The sequence below is a fragment of the Dioscorea cayenensis genome, unplaced genomic scaffold (genome assembly GCF_009730915.1).
Source record: "Dioscorea cayenensis subsp. rotundata cultivar TDr96_F1 unplaced genomic scaffold, TDr96_F1_v2_PseudoChromosome.rev07_lg8_w22 25.fasta BLBR01000167.1, whole genome shotgun sequence".
Lineage (NCBI taxonomy): Eukaryota > Viridiplantae > Streptophyta > Magnoliopsida > Dioscoreales > Dioscoreaceae > Dioscorea > Dioscorea cayenensis.
In genome coordinates, this window is record NW_024086558.1 from 27352 (window position 1) to 52646 (window position 25295).

At 32.7% G+C, this 25295-nt stretch overlaps 3 protein-coding genes and 1 pseudogene across 3 annotated transcripts; 1 reads left to right on the plus strand and 3 right to left on the minus strand.

The window, feature by feature from the left end:
- Nucleotides 1-907: 907 nt before the first annotated feature.
- On the minus strand, nucleotides 908-1705 carry LOC120253695 (annotated as a pseudogene).
- Nucleotides 1706-6751: 5046 nt separating this feature from the next.
- On the minus strand, nucleotides 6752-7468 carry LOC120253692 (auxin-binding protein ABP19a-like). Its single transcript, XM_039261968.1, has one exon. The coding sequence runs from the start codon at nucleotides 7466-7468 to the stop codon at nucleotides 6752-6754; it is 717 nt and encodes a 238-aa protein (XP_039117902.1).
- Nucleotides 7469-10409: 2941 nt separating this feature from the next.
- LOC120253693 (polyadenylate-binding protein 2-like) lies at nucleotides 10410-15397 on the plus strand. The gene is made up of 9 exons (XM_039261969.1): nucleotides 10410-10572; nucleotides 10670-10968; nucleotides 11115-11186; nucleotides 13080-13218; nucleotides 13554-13816; nucleotides 13899-14011; nucleotides 14246-14342; nucleotides 14415-14538; nucleotides 15376-15397. The coding sequence occupies exons 2-9, from the start codon at nucleotides 10851-10853 to the stop codon at nucleotides 15395-15397; spliced, it is 948 nt and encodes a 315-aa protein (XP_039117903.1). The 5' UTR covers nucleotides 10410-10572; nucleotides 10670-10850.
- A 1118-nt stretch (nucleotides 15398-16515) lies between these two features.
- Nucleotides 16516-24746, minus strand: LOC120253694 (germin-like protein subfamily T member 2). Its single transcript, XM_039261970.1, has 2 exons — nucleotides 24083-24746; nucleotides 16516-17090 (listed from the first exon to the last, which is right to left on the minus strand). The coding sequence occupies exons 1-2, from the start codon at nucleotides 24744-24746 to the stop codon at nucleotides 16516-16518; spliced, it is 1239 nt and encodes a 412-aa protein (XP_039117904.1).
- Nucleotides 24747-25295: the final 549 nt, after the last annotated feature.

The following is a 25295-nucleotide window of genomic DNA, read 5'->3' on the forward strand; positions in this document are numbered from 1 at the left end:
AATAAATAAATAAATAAAATAATAATGCACCAATATATGGGGTCATATCATACTGCCATTAAATTTTAAAAATTTAGAAAATAATATAACACCCACATTTGGAGTCCTCACCATGTTATTTTAGAAAAATTAAATATTTTCCAAAAACTTTAAAGAAATTAAAGCCCACCTTATGGTCAAAGTTAACCCTTTTTTTTCTAAAAAATGATGCATTAAAAAAAAAAAAAGTAAAAAACTCTTACAAGATAAGGCACATTTTTTTCATGTGAGCTTAAAAATTTTACTTTTGTAAATGACGTGATAATGAGGTGATATTTATTTATGAAAATATTAAATATAATTTTTATTAAAGTATTATCATCAAATTTGATAGGCAATTAATGTGTTTTGTCTCGCATCGGTTAACCAGTCAATTTATGAAAATGATAAAATACTTGAAAATAGACATGTGAATATAATTCAGAAACTAATTATTATTTAAAGGAGCCAAGTGAAATTAAGATTATATATTCCAATGGATTATTTCTTAATCAAGGTTTATAAACATATGTACGTACGTACGTCTCTCTAGCTAGCTGCCTTCTCATTCACTATGAATAAACCAAAATTTGATATTGAAGGTCCACCTTAATTACTATCAAGTATAAATGTCAAGCTAATTATTATATCCACCCAAAAAATGGGACCTTGCTTTGAACCTCAACAAGTACTACTTGAGATAATTATCTGTTCCATTATCTTCCAATGAACTCCCAACATTCATATATATGATAATTGTAGTTCCACACTTGATAAACAATTGCACAACTAGATAGCTAGATAGCTAGCTAGCATGCAAGTTAGTTAACGTACAACGTACATTAGCAATATCATGCATTACTGCTTTACATGCATTTGGAATCCGATCGATAAGAAGAAGAATTTATTGAGATATATATGGTTGTCTCATTTGCATGATACACTCTCACCATGCATCATGCATGCACATTTGTCACTCGCTCACGTATAATAAACACACACAGCAAGTACCAAGTTCAATTAGTTTGTTCCTCCAAACATGGCCTTGAGCTTCTTCACCTCAGCAACATCAATAGAGCTCACCTTCTCCAATATCTCAGATGGCAAGTCATTCCCAAACAACGCTAATGGGGTCATTTGCAGTCCAGGGTTAGAGCTACTGAAGCTCACAATGGCCTTTTGCCTTAACACTCCCGGCGTTCACCTGAAAGTGCAGCAAACCTTGAGGAAAGATCAGTGCGTCATGGGCTTCCAATTTTTTCATATAAACTTTGTTTGATGATGAAATGAAGCCAGCTAGGATTGTCCCCTCAATGAGGACGATAAGCTCGGTGCCGCCGGGGTGACTGTGTATTGGAGATCGACCACCTGGAGCAATCTCAACGTACCCTGCTGAGACACCAAGGCCGTTCAGAGCCGGCCACTGAGCAACAAAAGCTTGTGTCACTGAAATCATGTTTGTATTTGACGTGTTGCCAGGGTTGCGGAAGCCAGTGAAAACAAAGTCATCGACAGTCACTTCGGAGACACTCTTGCAAGAATATCCTGCCGGGCTTTGGGGGAGGCTGAGGTCTGCGACGCAGAAGTCTTGAAGTGGATCAGCTTTGGAGAAGGAGATCATGAAGAGAATGAAGAAGAAGAGAATGAATAATTGTGACATGTTTGTGATCTATGTCTCTCTCACATACATACACATGATAAGTAATTGTTTGCAATGTTGTTTATAAAAGAATGTGGATTAGCGTTGAAGGTTACAAGTCTAAATCTGGATGTTGAGAACTTGCAAGTTAAAGCTTATTGCTTGGATTCTAAGGAAACAATTTCATTCACATTCTACAATTTAATTTTAAGCAAGTTTTCTGGTGAAGATTGGCAGAGTCAGTAATGTAAGCTCTTTTAAAAGCGTGATAAAATGAGAAAGACAATTAATGTATAATTGTTGCTCTTCCATGTTTATTGTTTTTTTTTCCCTAGCTTGTCAATTAGTTTATTTGGACCTGCCAACTATTTTAACATGACATAAAAGTCGTGGATCTTACTATTAGATAAAGAAAAAGAATGCAAGTGACTTATATATTGCCATCAATCCATTTCTATAACCTTCCCTAATTCTTTATCTTTTTTCAGGTAAGAAAGGACCGATGATAATAACTTTTAGCATTCCATATAAGTACTTATGAAGTAAATATGATTTATTCATGCTTTGTTTTTTGAATAAAGCGGGTAAATCACAGTTTTATTGAAACCAAAAGATAGGAAAAACAAACATGAACAAAACAAGAAAAGAAGACTTATTCATGCTTAATTACCATGAATCAAGTATGCATAATTATTTGTTAAACATGAAACATTAATTAATACATGTGATACATATTCAATAATTTGGTGCATGAATGCCTCATCGAGTTAATTAATGAAAATCTTTTGAACTCCTAATTAGATTGTTCCTTGCAAGGAGAGATCCGCAATGCAAAATTAAAGTACTCTTGGAGTTGGACACCTAGCGGCATTTGAGGAGTAGATGCGAACGGAAGTGAAGAAGGGGGTGATGGCTAACATGTTGATTTTTTTCATTAGTGCATGGGGTCTATATATAGTAATTCCTTAAATTCCTGAGATGTGATTAGCTCTTACTGTTCTAATGGGAAAGAGAGCTCGTTGAGCTATTTTATTGATAAAAACAGAGAATACAAAGAGTTCAAATACAAACTAAGCCCACGGGCTAAACAAACAAAGACAGAACAAAAAGAAAAAATACATCTACGAAACAAATACAAAGCAAATTCAAATTACAGAATGATCCCAGATCTTGTAAATTGCTTCATAATCCAATAAGGAAGCTCCTTGCCATGATGGAAAAGGGTAAGGTCATGATACTTGACACCAAGGAGAGCAAGACTAGCCGCAGCTGCCAGCCAAGAGTCAGGAATAAGATGAATGGTTGGTTGGCCAAGCTCCAGAAAATAATCTGAAATGTTGTTCACCAATGGGTTGAGCCACCACACCTGATTGGATTGCCTATCAAGAATGATGTTATACAAATTAGAGCTAGCAATGAAAATCGATTTAATTTGAATATCCGAGGCAAACAAGCTCCCTAGCGCCGTAACAAAAGTAACTGCCTCAGCTTCAAGAACCGAATCAGCATGGTTAATACAGCATCCGGCGCACACAAAATGAGAGTTAAAATCAGTAACATAGAATCCTGTCCCAAACATCACATCATCCCGTGAGCTGACAGTGCTAACAAACAGAAACGGAGAGTCAGAAGCATTAAAATTATTCAAAATAAGATGTTTACCAAATTGAGAAGGATAAGCAGAAGAATACTCCCTGACAAGATGAATGGCTCTCATGGGAATGTGCTGAAAATCTGGATCCTCATTTCTAAATACAAGGTTGCATCTGGCCTTCCACAGGAGCCAACAGACAGTAGCAATGATTGATTATCCATATGCATCATACTCAGAATTAGATGGACAGAGCCATTTGCCAGAGGTGAATCCATGAGTGAAATGGATGCTCTTACCAATTTGATCACCAACCACACACCAAAGAGCATGAACTTTAAAACAGGAGTTAAAAAGGTGCTCAGTAGTTTCAAAATCAATGTTACAAAACTTGCAAAAGGTTGGAGGACCAAGATTTAACCTATAAAGATAATCAAATGTTTTAAGGCCATTATGAAAAAGCATCCAGAGAAAATGCTTGGTTCTAGGAGCAGTTTTAAGACGCCAGATATTATCCCAACCACCCTCAAGGATCAAGAGAAGCAAAGCAGATCTATTGTAGTGAGCATAAACGGAAGAAGATAATTTGTGTTTCGAAGTTTTTAGGGTACCAAACCCAAAGAATGAGCATTACATCTGCTTAGCCTATCCGAGAAAATATAATCCAAGTTAATATGTTCACCAAATACATCATGCAGTAAGCTGAAGTTCCAACAGTTATTATCAAGAATAAAATCCGAACAAGACAGCAAATCCATATTAAAATCCGTATTGAGAAAGGTGGGTTTAAATGCCAGAGGAATTTCAAAATACCAGGGATGCAATAAAATATTAGTAAGATTTGGATTGAAATGATAAAGCCAGAGTTGCGTTTTGATAAGATTTGCATTATGCCACATGCATCTAAAAAACCAAGAGCAATTGGCTGGAATGGAATCAGTCCAATAATTAACATTACCATATTTGTGAATGAGAACATCAACCCAGATGGCATTGTGATGGTTAAGGTATCTGAGAACATTTTTGGCCATTAAGGAAGTCTTAGCAACACGAAGGTTGCGGATCGAGAGACCCCCCCTCAGAGTGATTAAGTGTAATATTTGTCCAGCTAACCGAGCTCATGCCTTTTCGATTGCCACCCTTCGACCAGAAGAACGATCTAGCAACTTTAGTAATTTTATCTAGAATCATGTCAGGGACAGAATAAACCGATAAATAATAAACGGGTGTAGACATCAATACAGAGTTAATCAAAATTGTTTTGCCAACCATGGAGATAGTAGACTGATTCCAAAAAGAAATGATTTTTTCAACTTTATCTATCATGCTAGCAAACTGAGGGACATTTAAACGTTTAGGGGTTATAGAAATGCCAAGATAAGTAAAAGGAAATGATCCAGCCTTAAGACCAAGAATATCACAGATGCTTCTCTTAAGTTTGAAATTAAACCTAGAAGGGAAGAACACATCAGACTTAGATTTATTGGTTTTTTGTCCAGTGAGCTGCTCATAGATAGAAAAACACAGGTTAATGAACCTAGCAGACTTCCTAGTGGCATGAGTAACCAAAATCAAATCGTCCGCATACATGAGGTGGTTGAAGTTGTTGTGAAGAGCAGAATTAAAGCCAGGAATCAATCCTTGTCTCATTGCAAAATTGAGCAGGGCAGTTAAGTTTTGAGCTACAATAATAAACAGATAGGAAGAAAGAGGGTCCCCCTGCCGTATACCTCTAGTCGATTTAATCCAGGGAGAGGGTTGTTTGTTGATAATCAGAGAAAGTGAAACAGAGCTAATACAGACACGAATCCAAGTGATCCAGCGACTAGGAAAGTTCATCCGCTCTAGGGTGGCAAGAATTGCATTCCAGCTCAGCGTATCATAAGCCTTTTCAATGTCAAGTTTGACTAACATCCTATGGGGGTAATTAACCTCTCGATCCATCGAGTGAGCCACTTCCTGTAAGGCAATTATATTATCCAAGGGACTGCGATTAGAAACAAAGCCACATTGTTCTCGACCAATGATTTTGAGAAGCACATTCTTAAGACGATTGGCTAAGATTTTTGAAATAATTTTGTAGCAAACATTACATAAGGATATAGGCCGATAGTCTGAAACAAATTTCGGATTAGGCTTTTTAGGAATAAGAGTAATGTATGTTCGACCCCAAGAATTAGGAAGAACAGAGTTAGAAAAAAAATAACTCACAGCATTATAGAGAGCATCACCAAATTTAATTTGTTCTAATTATTGGGTTATATGATTAAAAAGGAAAGTAGAGCGCAAGAATCAGGTTGGGGCTTTGCATGTGCATTAAATGTATACGTACAAATTTGTATTTGAATTTTACGTAGGTTATGCACATTTTAAATTATTAGTGTATTAGTGTAAAGCGGAAAATTTCATAAAGTCAAGATATATGGGGATCAAAGGGATCATAAAGGTACATCATGATGGGAACGTATGAGCTGTGAATCAGAAACCCAATTTGATAATTTTGACTATAAACATTGGGAACATGTTGCGTGTTGAAAATTGAAAAAGAAAAGAGCATGATTCAACTAATTAAAAAAATATTTAATATGTTTGGTTTGGCTGCTTCCGGCAACGTACAAATATAAAATATATGTATATATAATTAAATAATTTTTAAAATATTAAACAGGCAAATTAATTTACATGGGCAGTGATAAGGTTTATATGGTTGATCATTTCAAACTTAAGTACACAAATGAATATATATAAATATATCTATAGAGATTCGCAAACCATCGTATGCAAAATTATTTTTTATTTGGGATGAATCCAGAAGTGATTTGAATTCCAACTATTCCATTTTCTACAAACTTAATATAAAAAAATTAGAAAAATAAACATCTCAAAATATAATTTAATTTTCATTTCTCAACATCAACAAACGGGGTTATATTTCATTTTTTTTTTTATGCAATTACTCTAGATTGAAGATACCATGTACATATTTACATGGGAATACCGGGCACACTTTATAATTGAAAAGTGACATCTTAACTAGATCTCGTCTATTTTTATCAGAAAAACTAGAGCTGGCCCACACTAATCTAATTACTTTTTAACCATTTTTATATATAATTAGCCTGATTATGGCTTATTGCATTAGGCATAAAATAGAACAAAAGATAAAAAAACAATGTTTAGTTTTTTTAACTTAAAAGCTTCTTTCGCTTTTTGTTGTTGAGTTCGTAGTCAAAAAGATCTTGAAAGTACATACATACGTAGATATAAAAATAATATATATAGAGAGAGATATATCCAACATGAAGACTTTGAAAATGGCCCTTAATTTATATATGCCCCCCCCCCACACACACACACACACACACACACGTTCATCAGACATGATGTGCAGTGCAGTTAGACAATACATAGCATGCATGCATGGTTGCATGCACTTATTACATATATGACCATAATAGCTAGACAAACCATGAAATGAGTTCAGCTCCGGAGAGCTTCATTAATTAGTTAGTCCCTCCAAACATTGCCTTGAGCTTCTTCACCGCAGCATCATCAAGAAAAGTCACCTTCTTCACAGTATCCGTAGGCAAGTTATTGCCAAACAGTGCAGATGCAATGAAAACAATCCTAGGGTTGGCACTACTGAAGCTAGAAATAAATTTCGCCGGGGTTCTCCCAACATTCATCTGGAAGTGCACCAAACCTTGAGGAAAAACAATTGCATCACCAGCAGCCTGCAAAGTTTTGAAGTAAGCCTTATTATTATCTGATGATACAAATCCACACAATATTGTTCCCTGAGTGACAACAGAGAACTCATTGCCTCCTGGGTGAATGTGAGCAGGCACTAAACCACCAGCACCGAGCTCACCATATAAGGCTGAAATATGAAGCCCATTTACAGCAGGGAACTCGGTAGCAGAGGCTAGTGAAATGGAGAGGTTGAAAGAAGGGATAGCAGTGTTGGTTGTAAGGAACTGGGACTTAATGAAGTCGTTTACGGTGACTTTAGAGACACTCTTGCAGGAATAGCCGGCCGGGCTTTCCGGCAAGGCCAAGTCTGCGACGCAGAAGTCTTGAACGGCACTGGCGTTGGATGAGTGAATCATGACAAAGGAGATCAAGAAAAAGATGAGTATATTAGATACAAGAGACACCTTCTTCTTCTTCTTCTTCTTCTTTGGTTTCTTACTTTCTTGTTGTGTGTTGTTGGTTATCATACGTGGGGTTTATATAGTGAGTGGGAAATGAGAATGTGTGTTAGTCTTGGGTTTAAAAGTCAATACTTTTACGGCATTACGGCTTTGTCTAATTATTGGTTTTGGGGGACGTTTGGACTTTATTAGAGTGTGGCTTTTTTTCCCCTTAATTAATTAATTAATTAATTACGGTACTTGTCAACTTGAAGGCTGGGGTTAGATATATAGAGAGAATAAACTGATAAGACTTAATTATTAATTCTTTTGTTTTCTTGATATGGCAAAAATATGGCAAAAACTGTCTCGTCTTCTTCTTCCTCCCTTAGGGCCCTCACCTCACACCAGAGTTAACTTTTCTATTGTACCCTGTTTTACTTTTGTACTATTGTTTTTTTTAAAATAAATTTATGATTTATCTACTTTTATAAAAAAAAAAAAACATGATGTACTTGTTTTTATTAAAATAAATAAATTATAATTTAAAAATAACACAGAAACAGCAGTACAGAAGAAAAAACATCATGCACTGATAAATTTTTATTGAAACAGATGATTAATAAATTAACTAATTAATGGCGGATAATTTGAATAAATGTTTAAATTATTAAAATACTACAAAGTTTTTTTTTACACGGCCTTGAGATCCCTTAGAATTTTCAAATGAAACATGACCTGAATCATAGAAGTGTAATCAGCATGCTTGGCAAATTTTTTTTAATCTTTTTATTTGATATGAGGCAATAAGAAATATCATTTTAAAATTAATAGTGAAAGACGTGCAAAAAGCTTACATAAAGGACATGATACCAGTAAGTCAAGAGGCTATTGGTGTCATAAAAATAAATCAAAGATATGTCGAAAATGGGCACTGGCTGATTAATCGGTCTAATCCGACGGGTCCGAGTCGGCCTAAGGCCTACCGTAATCATTGGGTGAGCCAGATCCGATTCAAGACACTGCAAAACAGACGCACTAGACCAAAACCGTCGGTTCATGGGGCGGCCCACCGGGTTTTATAAAGTTTTTTAAATAGATTTTGAATAAATTTATTAATTTATAAAAATAATTTTAAATATAATATAAAAATACTATAAATTAAGTGGGGTATGACTGATTTTATAGGTAATTGTTATGCCTTTTCCTTGGAGCTAGCCCATATGGGACTAAATAACATTAGTGTAACACTTTTTATATATATATCTTTTTAGTAAAGCATTTTTATCATATCAAAATTCATTGGTGGATTGGTTAGACGGGTGGTGCATGCAGCGGCGGAACCAGAAACAAAATAAAGGGGTGCTCATATAAAAAATTATATATTTTTTTAAATTATTTTAATTAAAAAAATATAATTAGATTAGTTGAATGACATATTTATTGTAGTTTGGCCGATCCAATTGTTACAAAAAAAAATACATTTATAATTTTTTTATGAAAAACAAAATAAAAAATTAAAGGGCCAAACAATAATTTTTTTATAAATATTTTATAAATATATATATATATATGTTATATCCTAATTAATAAAAATCACTAGTTTAACCAATAAATGTTTGTAATTTTTTTCTAATTTTTATTTTATATAAACTAATTTGTAATAAATGAAGGCTAAACAATAATTTTTTTTTACATCAACCAATTTATAAAATACCTCAAAAGAGTGAGTGAGAAGAGAGGGGTGCTTCCAAGTTACAACTCCATCCAATACACACATATATATATATATATATATAAACACACACACACATATATACACACACATATATATATAAACAAACATACACATATATATAGTATTGGTTGGTTGGGCAAGGGGGTGCTCAAAGCACCCCCTTGACCCCCACCCCATATTGGCCACCATTGTTAATTTTTTTAATCAAATATAATTTTTTAAAATTCAATAAATATTTTGGATAATTTCAAATAAATCACAATAATTAAAAAATTTTATTGTTATTAATTTATTTTTATTAAATACTTATTATTGAATGTTTTGATAATATTTTAAAAACCTAACATTAATTAATATAGGATTAAATTTAAATCTCTATAAAAATTATAGATTTGATTAAAAGGATGAGGGGTGGAAATTGAAGAAATTTTATTATATATGAAATTTATTTTTCTATAAAAAATAATTAAATATATAAATGATAAATTTTAAAATAAAATAATAATGTTTTTTTACCGTTGTTTAACATTTTTTATTATAATTTAGTTTTCTTTCATTAAAATATATTATTATCACGAAGATTTATAGAAATTTATAATTAAAAGATTTTTTTTAAATTATATGGGAGTAAAAAGTGTTTTATTAATTTAACAAAATTTTTAATTAATTATTTTTTACTCTATGCATTAGATAATATTATAATTTTACGTTAATAATATGTTTAAAAATACACAAAATTATAAAGATTTCATTAAAAAAACAATAAAAATATTGTAGAAAGGATTATGGTTTTAAATTAACATTTAGATAGTTGCACACCATTGAAATTATTTTGATTCGTATGATAATATTTTTCTATATAAATAATTTGGTATAAATCTTATCGATTTTGAATAATATTAATAATAGAAATGAATAATATTTATAAAAAGATTATGATGTTGAATGAAAATTGTTTTAATAATGTTTGGTAAGATTATGATCACAAGAATATATAGTTTAGTTGGTTGAAGCCTTTTGGTGTAAGTAAGAGGTTTTGGGTTTCATTCTTATCAAAGTCCGCTACAAGTACAGTCCGGTTACAGGTTTTGCTTGGTTGGTTCCGTGCTGAGTCGGGCCCAAAAGTGGCCCGTGCGGCGTGGCCCCTCTAATGTCACTACGGGGTTGTGCAGGAGTTTTTAAAAAACCGCCTCAATAGTCGGGTAAAATTTTTATCACTGGGCCCATATACAGCCAGTTTAAAATAATTCCTCTACTTTTAAATCAAAAAAGAAAAAAACAAAGCACTCGCTCACACACACTCTCCCCCACTCGAACCATCTTGAGAGCTGGAGGCCCACCGACGAGCTTTGATTGAACCCTCGGAAGTTCCACCGACGAGCTTCAGCTTCAGCTTCAGCTCTGCGGATGCGTCTCCTTCACTTTGGCGCTCTCGGTAATCCGCAATTTTCTGGTAATTTTTGGCGCAAATTTGCCTCGTTTAGATGAATAGATCCCTGTTTCTCGTAGTTGTTTCCTGATGTTGAATCGAGTTCCTTTTTTCCTTCTAGAGATGTTAGAGCTGAGTAGCAATGGTTGAAAGCTTGGGGAATGGTTCTTTGGTGGATCTGGGCGAGGAGGTGGAGCTGTTGCCGCGGGAGTTCGATCCGGAGGAGATCTTGTGCGGGATAAAGTCGGAGGCGAATGGGGCCGTAGGAGAGAGAGATCGTTCTTGGGAGGAATGTACATACGATGTGTCTCACGATTGATAATGGGAAAGACGAGGTTAATGTCGAGAAGATCGCTTATATGGCCGGTGTTCTAGCGAGGTATCGGAAGTCCCTTATTGAGAGAACCAAACACCATCTTGGTATGTGAAATCTTTTTGTTTAGAAGCTATAAGAATCAGCTTTACATTGATGATTTGTGTGCTTGTGTATCTAGAGAGAATTTTTATTCCATTAATTGAATGGGAAATCCTTTTTGTGATTATACTTTTTTTGTTTTTGGTAACAGGTTATCCCTATAATTTGGACTTTGATTATGGTGTTCTGGGTCAGCTGCAATATTTCTTGATTAACAACCTGGGTGATCCCTTCATTGATAGCAATTGATTCATTCTTTCATTCAATTTCTCCGTCATTCTTTTGTGCAAGATCTGACTAATTTTTCTGGTTTTCTGTTGTGATTAATCTTTTCATGAATTTGTTTTCCTTCTCTTTTGACATTGCTTTGAGTTTTTTTTGACTAATTTCTTGTTAAGTTTCAATTTATATCCCAATTATACTGAAATTTTTTTCATGAATTGGTTTCCTTCTCATAAGATTTCTTTGTATGTAAATGTGATCCCTTTTAGTTTTAGGACATTTAACTGGGATTTTTGTGGCTATTTATTGGTTGTAACAACATCACAGTTCTTATTTTTCTCTGTTGTGTTTGTTTAGATTGAATGTTTCATAGCATAACCCAATGCTATTTGGATTACTTGGTGTTGATGCAGTGAATCTATTTTTTATTTATTTTATCTTTCTTCTCACAAAGAAAGAAAATGATTGGTTTTCCTTGCATGTTGTATTACTGCAAAAATTTGAATGTCCGAGGTAGTGTCATATCAATACCAATGCCTAGTTTTAATAGTAATAGTAGTAGTAAGTAGTAAACTAGTTTGCCGTTGTTTGCTGTCTGTTGTGTTTAATGATGTTTGGTAGGAATGATGAAGAGTTAACTTCATTTATTTAGAAGGATGATCCTACTTGCATTCAATTAATAGCATTTTGAATTCTTAACTATTCAGAAACTTCATGATTCCTCTACCCTATTTGCATTCAATTATAAGACCCCACGAAACCAAATATTAACTAACTAGTGTCCAATGATCAAAATCCAAAAGAGGAGAGAGGAAACTCCTTAATTAACACTTTGAATTTTATTAAATTGATCATCTAAGTTGGTGGACAGAATTGCTCTTAACCAATCAATTATGGAACCCACAATCAATTCAGATCTGGGTACATTTTCTGCTATTAATTCAAACCTTGTTTTCATGGTTCTCTTTCCTCTTCAGAAATCAATCAACAATTTTTTTCCTGTAATTTCTTAATTATATTTTCATGTAATTACTGACCTTATTATGCTTGTTAATTGATTGATTATGGTTAAACACCCAATTAAACTTGTCCACTCTTTAATGATCTTCTCTTTTCTTGCTGTCCCGAGTGCCACCACCTCCTCTTCTAAGCGTTCTCAAACGCCTAATAATGCCGGCCATATTGCTTGTTGCTTGGTTGATGGTTGTAAGTCTGATCTTAGCTAGTGTAGAGATTATCACAGAAGGCATAAGTTTTGTGAAGTTCATTCTAAAACTCAGATTGTTATGGTTGGTAGCCAAGAACAGAGATTTTGCCAGCAATGCAGCAGGTATCATGTTTCTATGCTTTTGGATATTCATTCATATGATGTTTTTGATTATAGAGTTTTATATGAATTGCAACTTGGAAGCAGTGTTTCTGATCAAAATGTTTTTGATCTTCATCTGCTCTCTCTGAGAATCTTATTGCTCTTTAGCAATTATATATTCATGATTGGTAACTTGTCGTGCTTTAATTCGATTGCAAAAAAATGTTCATGTTTAGGAGTAAATCATCAAGGAACAGATAGGAAATGAATTGGATGTTGGAAACAGTGTTTCTGCTACTCTCTATCAAAGTGTTTTTCTTGCAAATTACCAAGACTGAGGACAAAAACATTGTAATTTAACTGAGATATCATCAACTGAGATATCAAGGTTCTTCACATACACTGTAATGACACTGTTCTAATAGTGTACCTGACAGAATCTTGATATCATCTACTGAGATATCAAGGTTCTTCACAAAAACATTGTAATAACACTGTTCTAATAGTGTATCTAACAGAACACTCTGATTGTTCTCTTGGTTTAATTCTTATCTAGCATTGCTATTTTCTTTTGTGCTTCGACAGTAGTTTCATGCAAGGTTTCTGTGGATGAGAAGGGGATAAGCAAAGGGTTCAGATTCGTTCAGATGGAGTCTGAGGAAGCCGCTTTGTTAGCGATCAGAGGTTTGAACGGAAAGGACCTCAAGGATGAGATCAAGAAACTGTGAGTTTTTCCTTAACTTCTTCCAATCTTTATCTTTTTGGTTCTTTAGATCTTTGTTTGAGTTATGATTGAACCAAATCTCCTTAGAAACCACTATTCTTCTCTGAATTTCATTTTAGATGATCATAGGTCATGTTATGCATAATTTCTTTCTTGCTTTGTTGGTTAGTGTTTATTGTGTATTAAGGTTTTTTGGTATGCATGTTGTCTTTGTGCTTTTGATAGAAATATCTAGTGTATGTTTACTGATCTATATTGGGTTATAGTGTTTTCTTTTTACCATGCAGTTGCTTGTTCATACAAAGTGTCTCATATAGTCCTCTTTTATATTTCAGTTATGTGCCCAAATTCCTCGAGAAGAGTGAGAGGGAAGCATTGGCTATGGAATTCAAATGTTCAACCCTCTACATCAAGAATATTCTGAGTTCTGATATCACAGATGAACTTCTTCAAGACAAGTTCTCTGAATTTGGCAAGGTCAACAATGCTATTGTCATGAAAGACAGTACTGGAAAGTCTAAAGGGTTTGGGTTTGTTAGCTTTGAGTTGCCAGAACATGCGAAGATTGCAATGGAAGCAATGAACGGCTCAAAACTTGGTATGTTTCATTATCTTTTTGTTGGTGTCTGGCTTATGATTGTTTAAATTAATCTTGTGCTTTTTTCTCCCTGTTTGTTCAGGTTCAGGGTCAAAGATTTTATATGTCAGACCAGCTCAGAATAAAGCAGAACGTGAGAAGATATTGAAGTTACAGTTTGGAAAGAAGCTAGATCAACCACTGAAGAAGAACCAGGCAAGTATACTACTGTTTACTATGGTTCGAATTATTCTCTACCCAAGGAACTAGGCAAGTGTACTGCTGTTTATTATGTTTTGAATTATTCTCTACCAAAGGACCAGTTAAGTACTGCTGTTCACTATCTTGAATTATACTCTTTCCAAAGAACCAGTTAAATTATGCTGTTAATTAGTATATTCCAGTTAAGTACACTGCTGCTTAGTAATAACACAATGTATTCTTGTGCAGGGTGAGACGGTGTATGTGAAGAACCTTGACATCTCAGTTGATGATATCAATGTTCTTTACTATAATAACAAGGTTGAGTTCTTCACAAAAAAACATTGTAATAACACTGTTTTTAATAGTGTACCTGACAGAACATTCTGATTGTTAACTTGGTTTGATTCTTATCTAGCATTGCTATTTTCTTTTGCGCTTGTTCCTTTGATTATCCTGATTCAACGCATCATCTCACTGGATTGTCAGACTTTTGGTTCATTTGCATTGGTTGCAGTAGATGCTGTGTTGATAATTTTTTTGTACTTGAAATTTTTAACTGGTTTGATGAAACTAATAATCTCACCAAAATGTTGGAAGTATGAAATTAATAGTTCATTATTTGGCTTTTACTTACAATTTTAGTTCTTTTTATTTTGTTTATTTACTTAGGGAGAACTCATGGCTCAAGGATTAAAAAGGTTTAAAGGTTAGGAGTTGGAAGATAGTGCTATATATATATATATATATATTTGGTGTACTTAAATATTATACATTCAAATAATTGTAACAGAGGTAGATAAAGATGGTACTAAGTTATACTTAGGATGGTGGTAAGGGTTTTAGTAAAAATATTGTCTTTAAAATGATCAATGAAAATATTTGTTTATTGAAAACCTTCTGTAGTTAAGTTTAATCCAACGGTTGTTATAAACCGGCGGCTCTAGAACCGGTTTTATATGAGGCGGTTTAAAAATATATGAAAAAACTACATTTAATCCTATAGAGAGAGGTATAACTGTTTTTATAGGTTTTGAAAATCGCTTCAAAAACTTTTTTTTTTTTTATGTAGTGGATGATATATTTTAATAGATTTTGACTTGTGTGTACCGGACGTGGAATGTTTGACTTCTTCCCAATGTATATATGGTTGAGGTATAATAAAGCTTTTATGTGGTTATTTATACACATGATAAAAAAATATATTAATAAAATAAAATATGTTTTCCTTGATAATATCATTAATTTATTTTATGAGTTTTATAAAAGAATAAATTTCTCCCAATAGGATTTTTTTTTATGCACAAAGAATCAAATTTCAAACCACTTATTTAAATAATTCAAATTTCTATAATTTAAATCTACTATTTTTGTATTAGGCATGTATATGACAATGATTGACTTAGGGGCCAACTTATAAATTATGCATATATATATATATATAAAATCATATGTGATTATCTCTAAAGAAACGGGGAAAAAAAATGATACTTGGTATCCTTTTTACTATTGATATAATAATACATTTTTTTGAAAATGCAAAGACTTTTACGTGGTGAAAATTTTTTCAGGACTTAGCTAGTACTAGTAGTCCTGATAAAGTTACTATTATAACATGCGATTATCTTGTATGTAAATATTAATAATATTTATATAGGTAGTAATTTATAATGCATGCAAAGCGCAAATTGTAAAAATAATTGTTTTATTAGCACCAACAATGTAAAGGAATTGAATGATACCAAGTAATATTGTCTGAATTAATAAATGTGAATTATTTACTTTGTAAAAAGAAAATTGCCTGTATTAAACGTGGGATTCAAGTTTTATCCTCTCCAAGATTAACCAACAATATGTAAGTTATATTTCATAGGTATATATCTATATTTAGAAACTTAATTAGAAATTATTCGATATTAATTATTTAATTTTATATAACATTTAATAAACATTCATGAGAACTTGTGTACATATGTGCACTCCTATAAGAAGAATTATATATATATATATATATATATGTGTGTGTGTGTACTTATAGATTTATACCTTAATTACTGTGATTACGCAATAACAAAGTTGTTTATTCTAAGCCACAATTTAGGAAGATGATGAAAATGCTCATCTATTATTTTCTTATATATATATATATATTATATAATATATAAGGTTTGTGGGATAACGGTAAGATATCCATATAATTTTTAATTATTTTCGGTTTGTCTGCGTGTGTGTATAGACAAACACACACACACACACAGAGACAGAGAGAGAGAGAGAGAGAGAGTGATTAAGCACCTTGAACTCATCAGAATCATCAATAAAGCTATATTTGGATTGGTTTCACAATGAGGAAATTATAGTCCACATATGTTTCATTTATTTTGATATTATTAGTGCCACGTAAATACCAAGCATGCATGCGTGCTTTCATTGCGTGCAGTAATGCACAATTATTATATTATATTATATTATATATATATATATATATAAAGAAACCCTAGGCCCGCAATCTAGCGAGCTTAGTTTGTTCCTCCAAACCTGGCCTTGAGCTTCTTCACAACATTATTATCTAAAAAGGTTACGTTGCCCACAACGTCTGAAGGCAAGTCATTCCCAAATAGTGAAAACGGTAGTGTTTGGATACCTGGACTTGAGCCACCAAAGAAGGCCAGGACCTTTGCTTGTCCTTTCCCAACGTTCAACTGGAAGTGCAACAAACCTTGAGGGAAGATAAAGACATCACCTGCCTGTATAGTTTTAGTATAAGCTTTGTTGTCAGTTGAGATGAAGCCAGCGTAAACGGTCCCTTCAATGCAAACAATAACCTCATTGGCCCTAGGGTGAGTGTGCGCTGGGACAATACCACCAGGTCCCATCTGAATGGACAACAGCGACATACCCAGGCCATTAAGGCCAGGGAACTGTTGGCTGAATAAATATGTCAGAAATAGGTTGATAGTAGGGAAATTTAGATTGGACTTGAAGATATCCTTGTAAAAGAAGTCATTGGAAGTGACAACGGATGCTTTCTTGCATGAGTATCCGGCAGGACCCTCCGGCGCCGTGAGGTCTCCGACGCAAAAGTCTTGGACGGCTGCGTTGGAGGAAGAGGAGGAGTTCAGCAAGAAGATGATGAAAAAGAAAAGGATGATCATGTTGGGTTTGATCAGTGACATGTTATTGTTATCTTTGTATATATATCTCATGCAGTACTGTTGTGAGATGGTGATTAGAGGATTCAGTTGTTGTGGTTTATATAGGCACAGGCGTTTGTTTCAGGAGGCTCAAAAGTCAACCATTACTGGTTTAATTTATAATTAGTTTGTATGATCTATATAAAGAGGGAAAGTTGGGGCAGGTACGTACGCACGATCTCGTATATATATATATATATATATGTAGTTTGTATGATGAATATAAGAGGGAAAGTTGGGGCACGTACAATCTTGTATATATATATATATATATGTCTCGCCATGCACGTTATAATAATTAACAAATCTATATATAGTTGTACGTACTTTTATGTACATTTTACATATTTTTATTTGTGTAAAATGAGTAAATTCATAAAGATGAGACATTTATCAGACTGGAGATAAAATGATCTCAAAATAATTACATCAGCATCTGCATGGGTTTGCATGGTTAGTGCATTAAGCATTGATTACTGTAGCTGTCGAGAATAATATATTCCGTAGTTGTTTTATTTATTTGATAATTGTTTATGCTTTTTTAATATCCTCGGATTTCATTGTGGCACATGAAGGTTGAATTTCAAATGAATGTACGTGATAAATTTTGGAAACTTTGGGCAGTTTTAATTATTATAGATATTAAGAACCAAAATATGAAAGAGCATTAGTCAACTGATTAAAATGATACTTGATATTTTTAGTCTCGTTGGAATGGAACAAAGTCAAATTTAAAAAGATATAATTCAACTAAATTTTGAAATATTTAAACATTAAATTAATTCACATTAGAAAAATAAAATGTATATGGTTGGTCAATTTTAATTAGTGTACGTAGACATACAAATATATGACAAAGTCAAATTGAAAACTTATAATTCAACTAAATTTTGAAATATTTAACCATCAAATTAATTTACATGAAGAAAAATGAGATCCGGGTGGTTGGTCATTTCTAACAAATTTAGTACACAAATGAGGTTTTCTCAGCTTCAGCGGTTTTTATAAGAAATTCAAGAAAGCTATACTTAATTTTTCATTTGAACAAATTAGTGAAATTACATTAAGCCCACTTTCAACTATATATTTTAATTCAAAGTGCAAAAGTCACAATGAGTGGGTAAATTTTTTACTAGGTCATTAAACTTTGGTTTATTTTCACTTTAATCACCGAACTTTGATTTATATCAATTTGGTTATTCAACTTTAATTTGATTTCACCAGGCAAAACATCAAGGATTTCAACCCATAATTACTTATATGGCTATCTAAAAATCCGAATTAGTCCTCCCCATAACACACTATTAAGCCTATTGGAGATGTCCATGCCATTGAAAAAAACCACATCATTCATTTAGAAGGCCGAAATCCCTTGATTTATTACTCAGTGAAATCAAATTAAAATTGAGTGATCAAATTGATGCAAATTAAAGTTCGGTGATCAAAATGAAAATGAGCCAAAGTTTAGTTACCTACTAAAAAATTTACCCCACAATGAGTTCTCTAACTTGCCCATTGCATTAAAAAAGTTAGGTATTGAAATAATTTCATTTTTTGCAAAATTAATATCAAAATTATAAAAATAACCACTTCAAATGTAATTTCATTTTCACATCCCTACTTTAAAGAAGTGGCCTGGTAATGAACCTGCACACTATATATGTTCATTTCTAAATAGTTCGTGTATTCTAGGAATATATATATATATATATATATAATCAATGAATTGAACATTTGTTATCCAAAGACGATCCATTCTCTTTGCATGTTTAATGAGATGTATTCGTACGTTGAAAACTTATTCACCTCAAGTAGTAAAACAGTGAAATAGCGTGTTTAACAACATAAACTTTCACAACTGTAGTAACAATAGCTAAACACAATTACTAAACAATAAATGGATGCTTTTTATAATTGTTATTTTATCATTTTCAGCAAATATAAGTGTTAATCCCCGAACCCGGCTCGCTAGACCCGGTGCGCTGATAAATGGCCGCACATCCACAAGACCGAGACCCAATAGACGTGCAAGGCCTCAGAATCTAATCACACAATAGGAAACACAAAGATCAGAATTTCAACATCCATTAGAAGCTAGTGTCATATACATAAGTCAAAAACTCACCCAACCAGTCAAATAACTCAAATTTAGAAACAGAACTTAATATCTCTTTAGCCCACTAAGATGCTTGTTGCACTATTCACTCTGGATCTGAAAAAAATTCAACAACATGATTATGAGCTTGGAAGCCCAGTAAATAACTACTAAAAATATCAAAATTTGTGTACAAAAAAGTTAAATAATTTTTAAAAACATACAAAATGTAACATAATAGAATAAATATCAAAATGAACCCAGAAATCAGAAATACTTCAAAACAGATTTAATTTACCAAAATAACGAGCATATAAGTCCCCCAAACAACTAATTCCAAAACAAAACATCAGAATTCACTTATTTAAACTCGGTGACCCGAGTCAGATTTCAAAGCTCATATGTTTACCCTCGGTGACCCGAGCCAGACTATCATAAGCCGTTATTCTTCACCGACGGAACGATGTGAAACTATAGTTTCTATATCAGAAGTACGTGTTGACAGTGTTTAACCCCAGTGATAAGGGTTAATGCATAGTTAATTGGTGACTAATTTTTATGTCAAAATATTTCATGTTCGTAAAATAATAAACTATCAAAGTCAATATTGAGCAAACACAGAGTAATCCATCATGCAAATTATCCATATTCGTATGATCCCTTTTTTATAATATCAAAATACACCAGTTATTTGAATTTGAATCGATAAATTGTAAAGATGATCAAATAATTGAATGATCCAGATAATTCACAAATAATTAAATGATCAAAATTTAAATAAAATATCTGATAATTCAGATAATATATAATCCAAAATTAAATGAAAATAATAATCATTAGTTAATAAGATATTAATTTACAAACTAACTTAATAAATAACAAAAATGTAATTATCAAATAAATAAGTGAATAAATTTAAATGATAATTTAACAATAGTCGAAAAGTACTGATATTTATATGTGGTTTACTTACCTGATTAACGCCCAAAAATACTCCTAAACCTTACACCTTTGACATGTCCTATATTTGGGAAGAGATCCTATTAGCTTTCAATAACAAATCGAGGTAACAAGCAATAGTATTAAAAAAAAGATTTTTAGAATGGTACAAATGCAGAAAGTTCAAACTATTATTCTACACTCCCAAATATTGATTATTGAGAGGGTACAATAGCAATTACCTATTCTAAAAGTCATATCAATAATTCCAACATGATAAATGAGTACTAAAACCCTCATAACTTCATATACACTTTTCCAAAACACAAATTTCAAAATTCTGGGAAAAATAGACACCTAACACTATGACATATCCGAAATTCACACAACTTTGCGTACTACACAATTTATAACATTCAATTGAATCTCCAACTATTTCTGCAGGCTTGTAATTCAGACGTATCCCTTTCAAATATGAATATCTCTCAATATAAAACTTCAAAAGCAATAATATTTTACACGCAGTCAGATAACTCAGTAATGCATCACTTTCTTAATTTATGTTTTACCAGATACTGAAAAACTAGTATGCCCTACAAAGCCAATTCTAGTTATTGTTTAATAATAAAATAGTTTTATTTCATTGCATGCATAATTATGGGTATTGTATTATTCATGTTTGATGATATATTATTATGGGCTTGCATTGTATAGATTTCAAATTAATGATAGAGATCATTAAAGTGAGACATGATTATCTATGTTCCTTGCAACCCAAAATAGATCACAACCTATGAGATAAAATATAATTTTGTATTCATTATTGGTTGTCACATGTTGTACTACTATATGTGATAGAGTGGTATGTCTCAGCCACTAGAGTGGAGACTCTTAGTAACATTGTGGATATTTGTAGTTGACAAATATTGAACTGGACCATACAGAACTCTTAGACCAAACACTGTCATAGAACAAAAGAGTCATTCTTTTATAGAAAGTCCTTATTACCTGAGGATGTTATTAAATCTTATGCATAAATTATATTACTTTGATAGTGTCAACCAGTGATGCTAATTACAGGCTATATGCGGACACATTGGGTTATATAATAAATACATGAATGTTTGTAGTCATCCACGATGGAATCTATCACTCCTATTGTAGGAGAGAATATTCTAGATTGTGTTTCTTATGTGTTGGATAAATCCGGCGGGTTAATTTTTTGAAAGTATTTTATTATATATAAAATATATATTATTATACATTTTTCTTATTAAATTGTTTTATGTCCAATAGTGTAAACAAACATACATATAAGTGGAGATCGATAGTGCCACTAGTGATCTAATTATCCCACTTATATGGAATATTTATTGATAGAAGGACTAATATGTAAAATATTATATTGGGGTCTCACATATGAATATCTCTAATCTTTGGATTAAATTGCAATTTGTTGATGGACATGATTATGATTATAAAATTAGTATGGACTAATTTGCTAAAGATATAGTGATCCAAACGGGTCCACGTTACATGTTCTAACCTTATCCAAATATATTTACTCTGTGATATGAGATTAAGGTTTCTCAATTAATTAATTTGTGATTGCCATCAAAAGACAACTACGGAAAAAACCCAAATATTCACAATAGTTGCTTGGAGCAAAAGAAGCCATCACTTCTTCGGATCAAGGGTGAAAAGTTCGAGAACATTGCGTGTGTGCGTTGGAGGATTTTGCGCTTGTGAAATCTCTATGAGGTAACCCTGGTCTTTCACATATATTCATGTGTTTATGTGATTGATCTTTGATAATTAATCAATTATTGATTAAATATCAATTAATTGTAATTGATAGTCCTAATTTGATTAGAACGATTTTTCCTAACCCTAATTTGATTAGATCGATAATTACTAACAGATACAACATATAAGACCATGAGAAACACCAAATAAACTTCAGATTCTGCACAGTAATATCATTGGGCACAGCTACACCAATAATACTATAACTTTTAAACTACTCATCCAAAGAATCTAAATTTTTAGAGGTATCTATAAAACACCAAACTCTATAACTTTGTTATATTACTCTTCTCCAAATTCCATGTACAAGACCATCAAATTGTCTAAGAAATCTTTATGTTTTCTGCAGAAATATTATTGAGCACACCTATAGAAATTTGATCATATCTCACAATTTATATGGCTAAAAATTCTGAAATTTTGCAAAGTCAAAGATAAATCGTCCTCTATTAACTTTCATATATAAATCTAAAACTAAATCAGAACTTACAACCATGAAATTAATCAAAACTTGTTCAAGGGCAACACAAAAATTCTATCCGCGTCACTTGCATCTAAAACTTATAATTTACAAGATACTTATGCAAAAATTCTGAAATTTTTCATATACTTAGCCAACGTCGATCTCTATGAGGGGTTTCTGCTATGCTAATAGGAATTTCTTAATTTTATTCTCAAATAAATCGAATCTTAACATAAGAAGGAAAAAGACAAAAGAATCTTACCTCAACCACTAGCAATCAAGCACCCACAGAGGTGAGTTCCTCGCCTTCGTCGCCAGAATTACGTTGAACCAAGGAGAGATGCTAGATCTCACTTTTTCTTATACGGCACTAGCAAAACATAAGGAGGCGAAGAGTGTGAGGCTGTTGAAGAAGACGTGGGTAGGGTTTCTAATAAAAGGTAACTGAAAAGTTACAATAAAAGAAAAAAATTATAATTTTAAATCTAGAGGCTAGGATCTAATCAAGGAGTGAGGTCCACAATAAGTTCTAAAATTATTAAGAAAATTTAAGCGAAACAACAAATCATGCATCACAAATTCTCAACCAAACTCTCATCAAGGAGGACTTAATTTGGACATACATCTATGCATCTATACTGAATTTGCCTAGTTCTGAAACCAAGCAAATTCCCGGTTATGTCATTGTTCACATAACTATATATATACATTTCATAAGGTTTAGGGTTTAGGGTTTAGGGTAAGGTTCACGATTTAAGGTATAGAGTGTATATTTGTATATGTGCAAAGGCGAAGTTAGGGAGGGCAAAGGGGGCCATGGCCCCCCTGGTTTTTTTTAAAAAATAATATATATATATATATATATATCAAATTAATGCATATAATATAAAAACTAATATTTTTAGAAAAAACCTTTATGAAATTTTATTGTTTGGATCTTTAATATTTTACAAATTAATTTATATATATATATATTTGTAAAAGTCAATTGTTTGATGAGTTAGGTTTTTTTAACAAATTATTATATATAGTCTAAAAATATTATAGTTTTAGACAAACATATTTATAAAATTTTATTGTTTAGCCTCTTAATATTTAATAAATTGGTTATATAGTAACAATTTATTTTTGTAAAATTTATTATTAGACAACTTGATTTTCTAAAAAAAATAGTTTTAAAATAATATTTATAAAAAATCTAATATTTGTTTCATTCATTAAAAAGATTTTTAGCACTTTTTAAAAAATTTCTGCCTCCGCCGAGTATATATATATATATGTAATTGTAAGTAAATATACGTAGCATATCATACCAATGTCCATGCAACACATGAAGATAGGGAAAGGGAATTCCATACAGATGAGTTTTATTAATATTTAGCAGGCATAACATCTCGATCCAGTACAATGTACGTAGCATATCTTACCAATGTCCATGCCAACACATGAAGCACATGCATGCATGTATGCACGCATGCATGGACGAGAAGAAGATAGCTTATTATTGAACACATAAACACATAATTAACCCTTAATTATTTGATGATATGCCTGTGTAGAGCTCCACGAGCTTCATAATTAATTGGTACCACCAAACATGGCCTTGAATTTCTTCACCATATCTTTGTCAAAGATTAAGCTCACCTTCTGGACAACATCAGAAGGCAGGTCATTACCAGTCAAAGACATTATGGTTCCCTGGATGCCAGGGCTTGAGCCTTCGAAGGCAGCGAGGATCTTCGCCGTAATATTCCCAACATTCACTTCAAAGTGCAACAGACCTTGAGGGAAGATAAAGACGTCGCCTTTCTGTAAAGTTTTATAGTAAGCTTTGTTATCCGACGAGATGAAACCAGCTATGATGGACCCTTCAATCATGACGATGACCTCATTGGCTCTGGGGTGAGTGTGACTGGGAACAAATGAACCAACCTCTATAGCAAAGCACACCAACGAGAGGCCTAGACCATTGACACCAGGGAAGTAGGGAGTGAACCCAAGAGTTGCTGAAGCATTAAACTTGGGAAGATAAGTTATGTGGGGTGTAAGGAAATCAGGGAAATAAAAGTCATTTGCAGTGACTTTGGAGATGTTCTTGCAGGGATAGCCAGCAGGGTTCTCAGGCCCTGTAAGGTCTGCGACGCAAAAGTCTTGGACTGCTGCGTTGGAGGAGGAGGAGGAGTTAAGCAAGAAGATGATGAAGAAGGTGAGGGTATTGGATAAAATTGACATGTTGATGTTATCAGCCTTCATAGATCTCTTGTGGTTTTTTTATTGTTTTTGATGATATAGTTGGGGTTTATATAGACATTGAGGTGCAATTAAGCAATATATATATATATATATATATAAAAGTCAACTAATCAAAAATTGTATTTTTTTGGGAAGAAAAATACAATATGTATTTTAAGTAAGGGGAATCTTTAATTTTTCTTGTAAGGTGGGCAAAGTCGTATAAAATTCAACTAATTTTTGAAATATCAACTATTCTTTAATTTTAACAAAAAAAAAGTAATATTTAAATGTTTAGAAATTTATGACGTTTGGATGAAAAAGTGGATAAACCACATTCATTAAAAAAGAGAAGTCAAACAAGAGTAACAACCGACCAACAAGATCCACAACATAACCCCCAACAAGGGGGAAAACAACGGGCAAGAGGGACCACCAGGAGTGGTTACAAAACGAAAGCAACAGAAAAGAAAAACAGGATAAAAACCTAGAGGACGGCCTCTAGGGAAGGACATAACTGCCAAAACTACATCTCGCCAGGGTTTGGGGATGTCTCAGGGGGGATGCTCA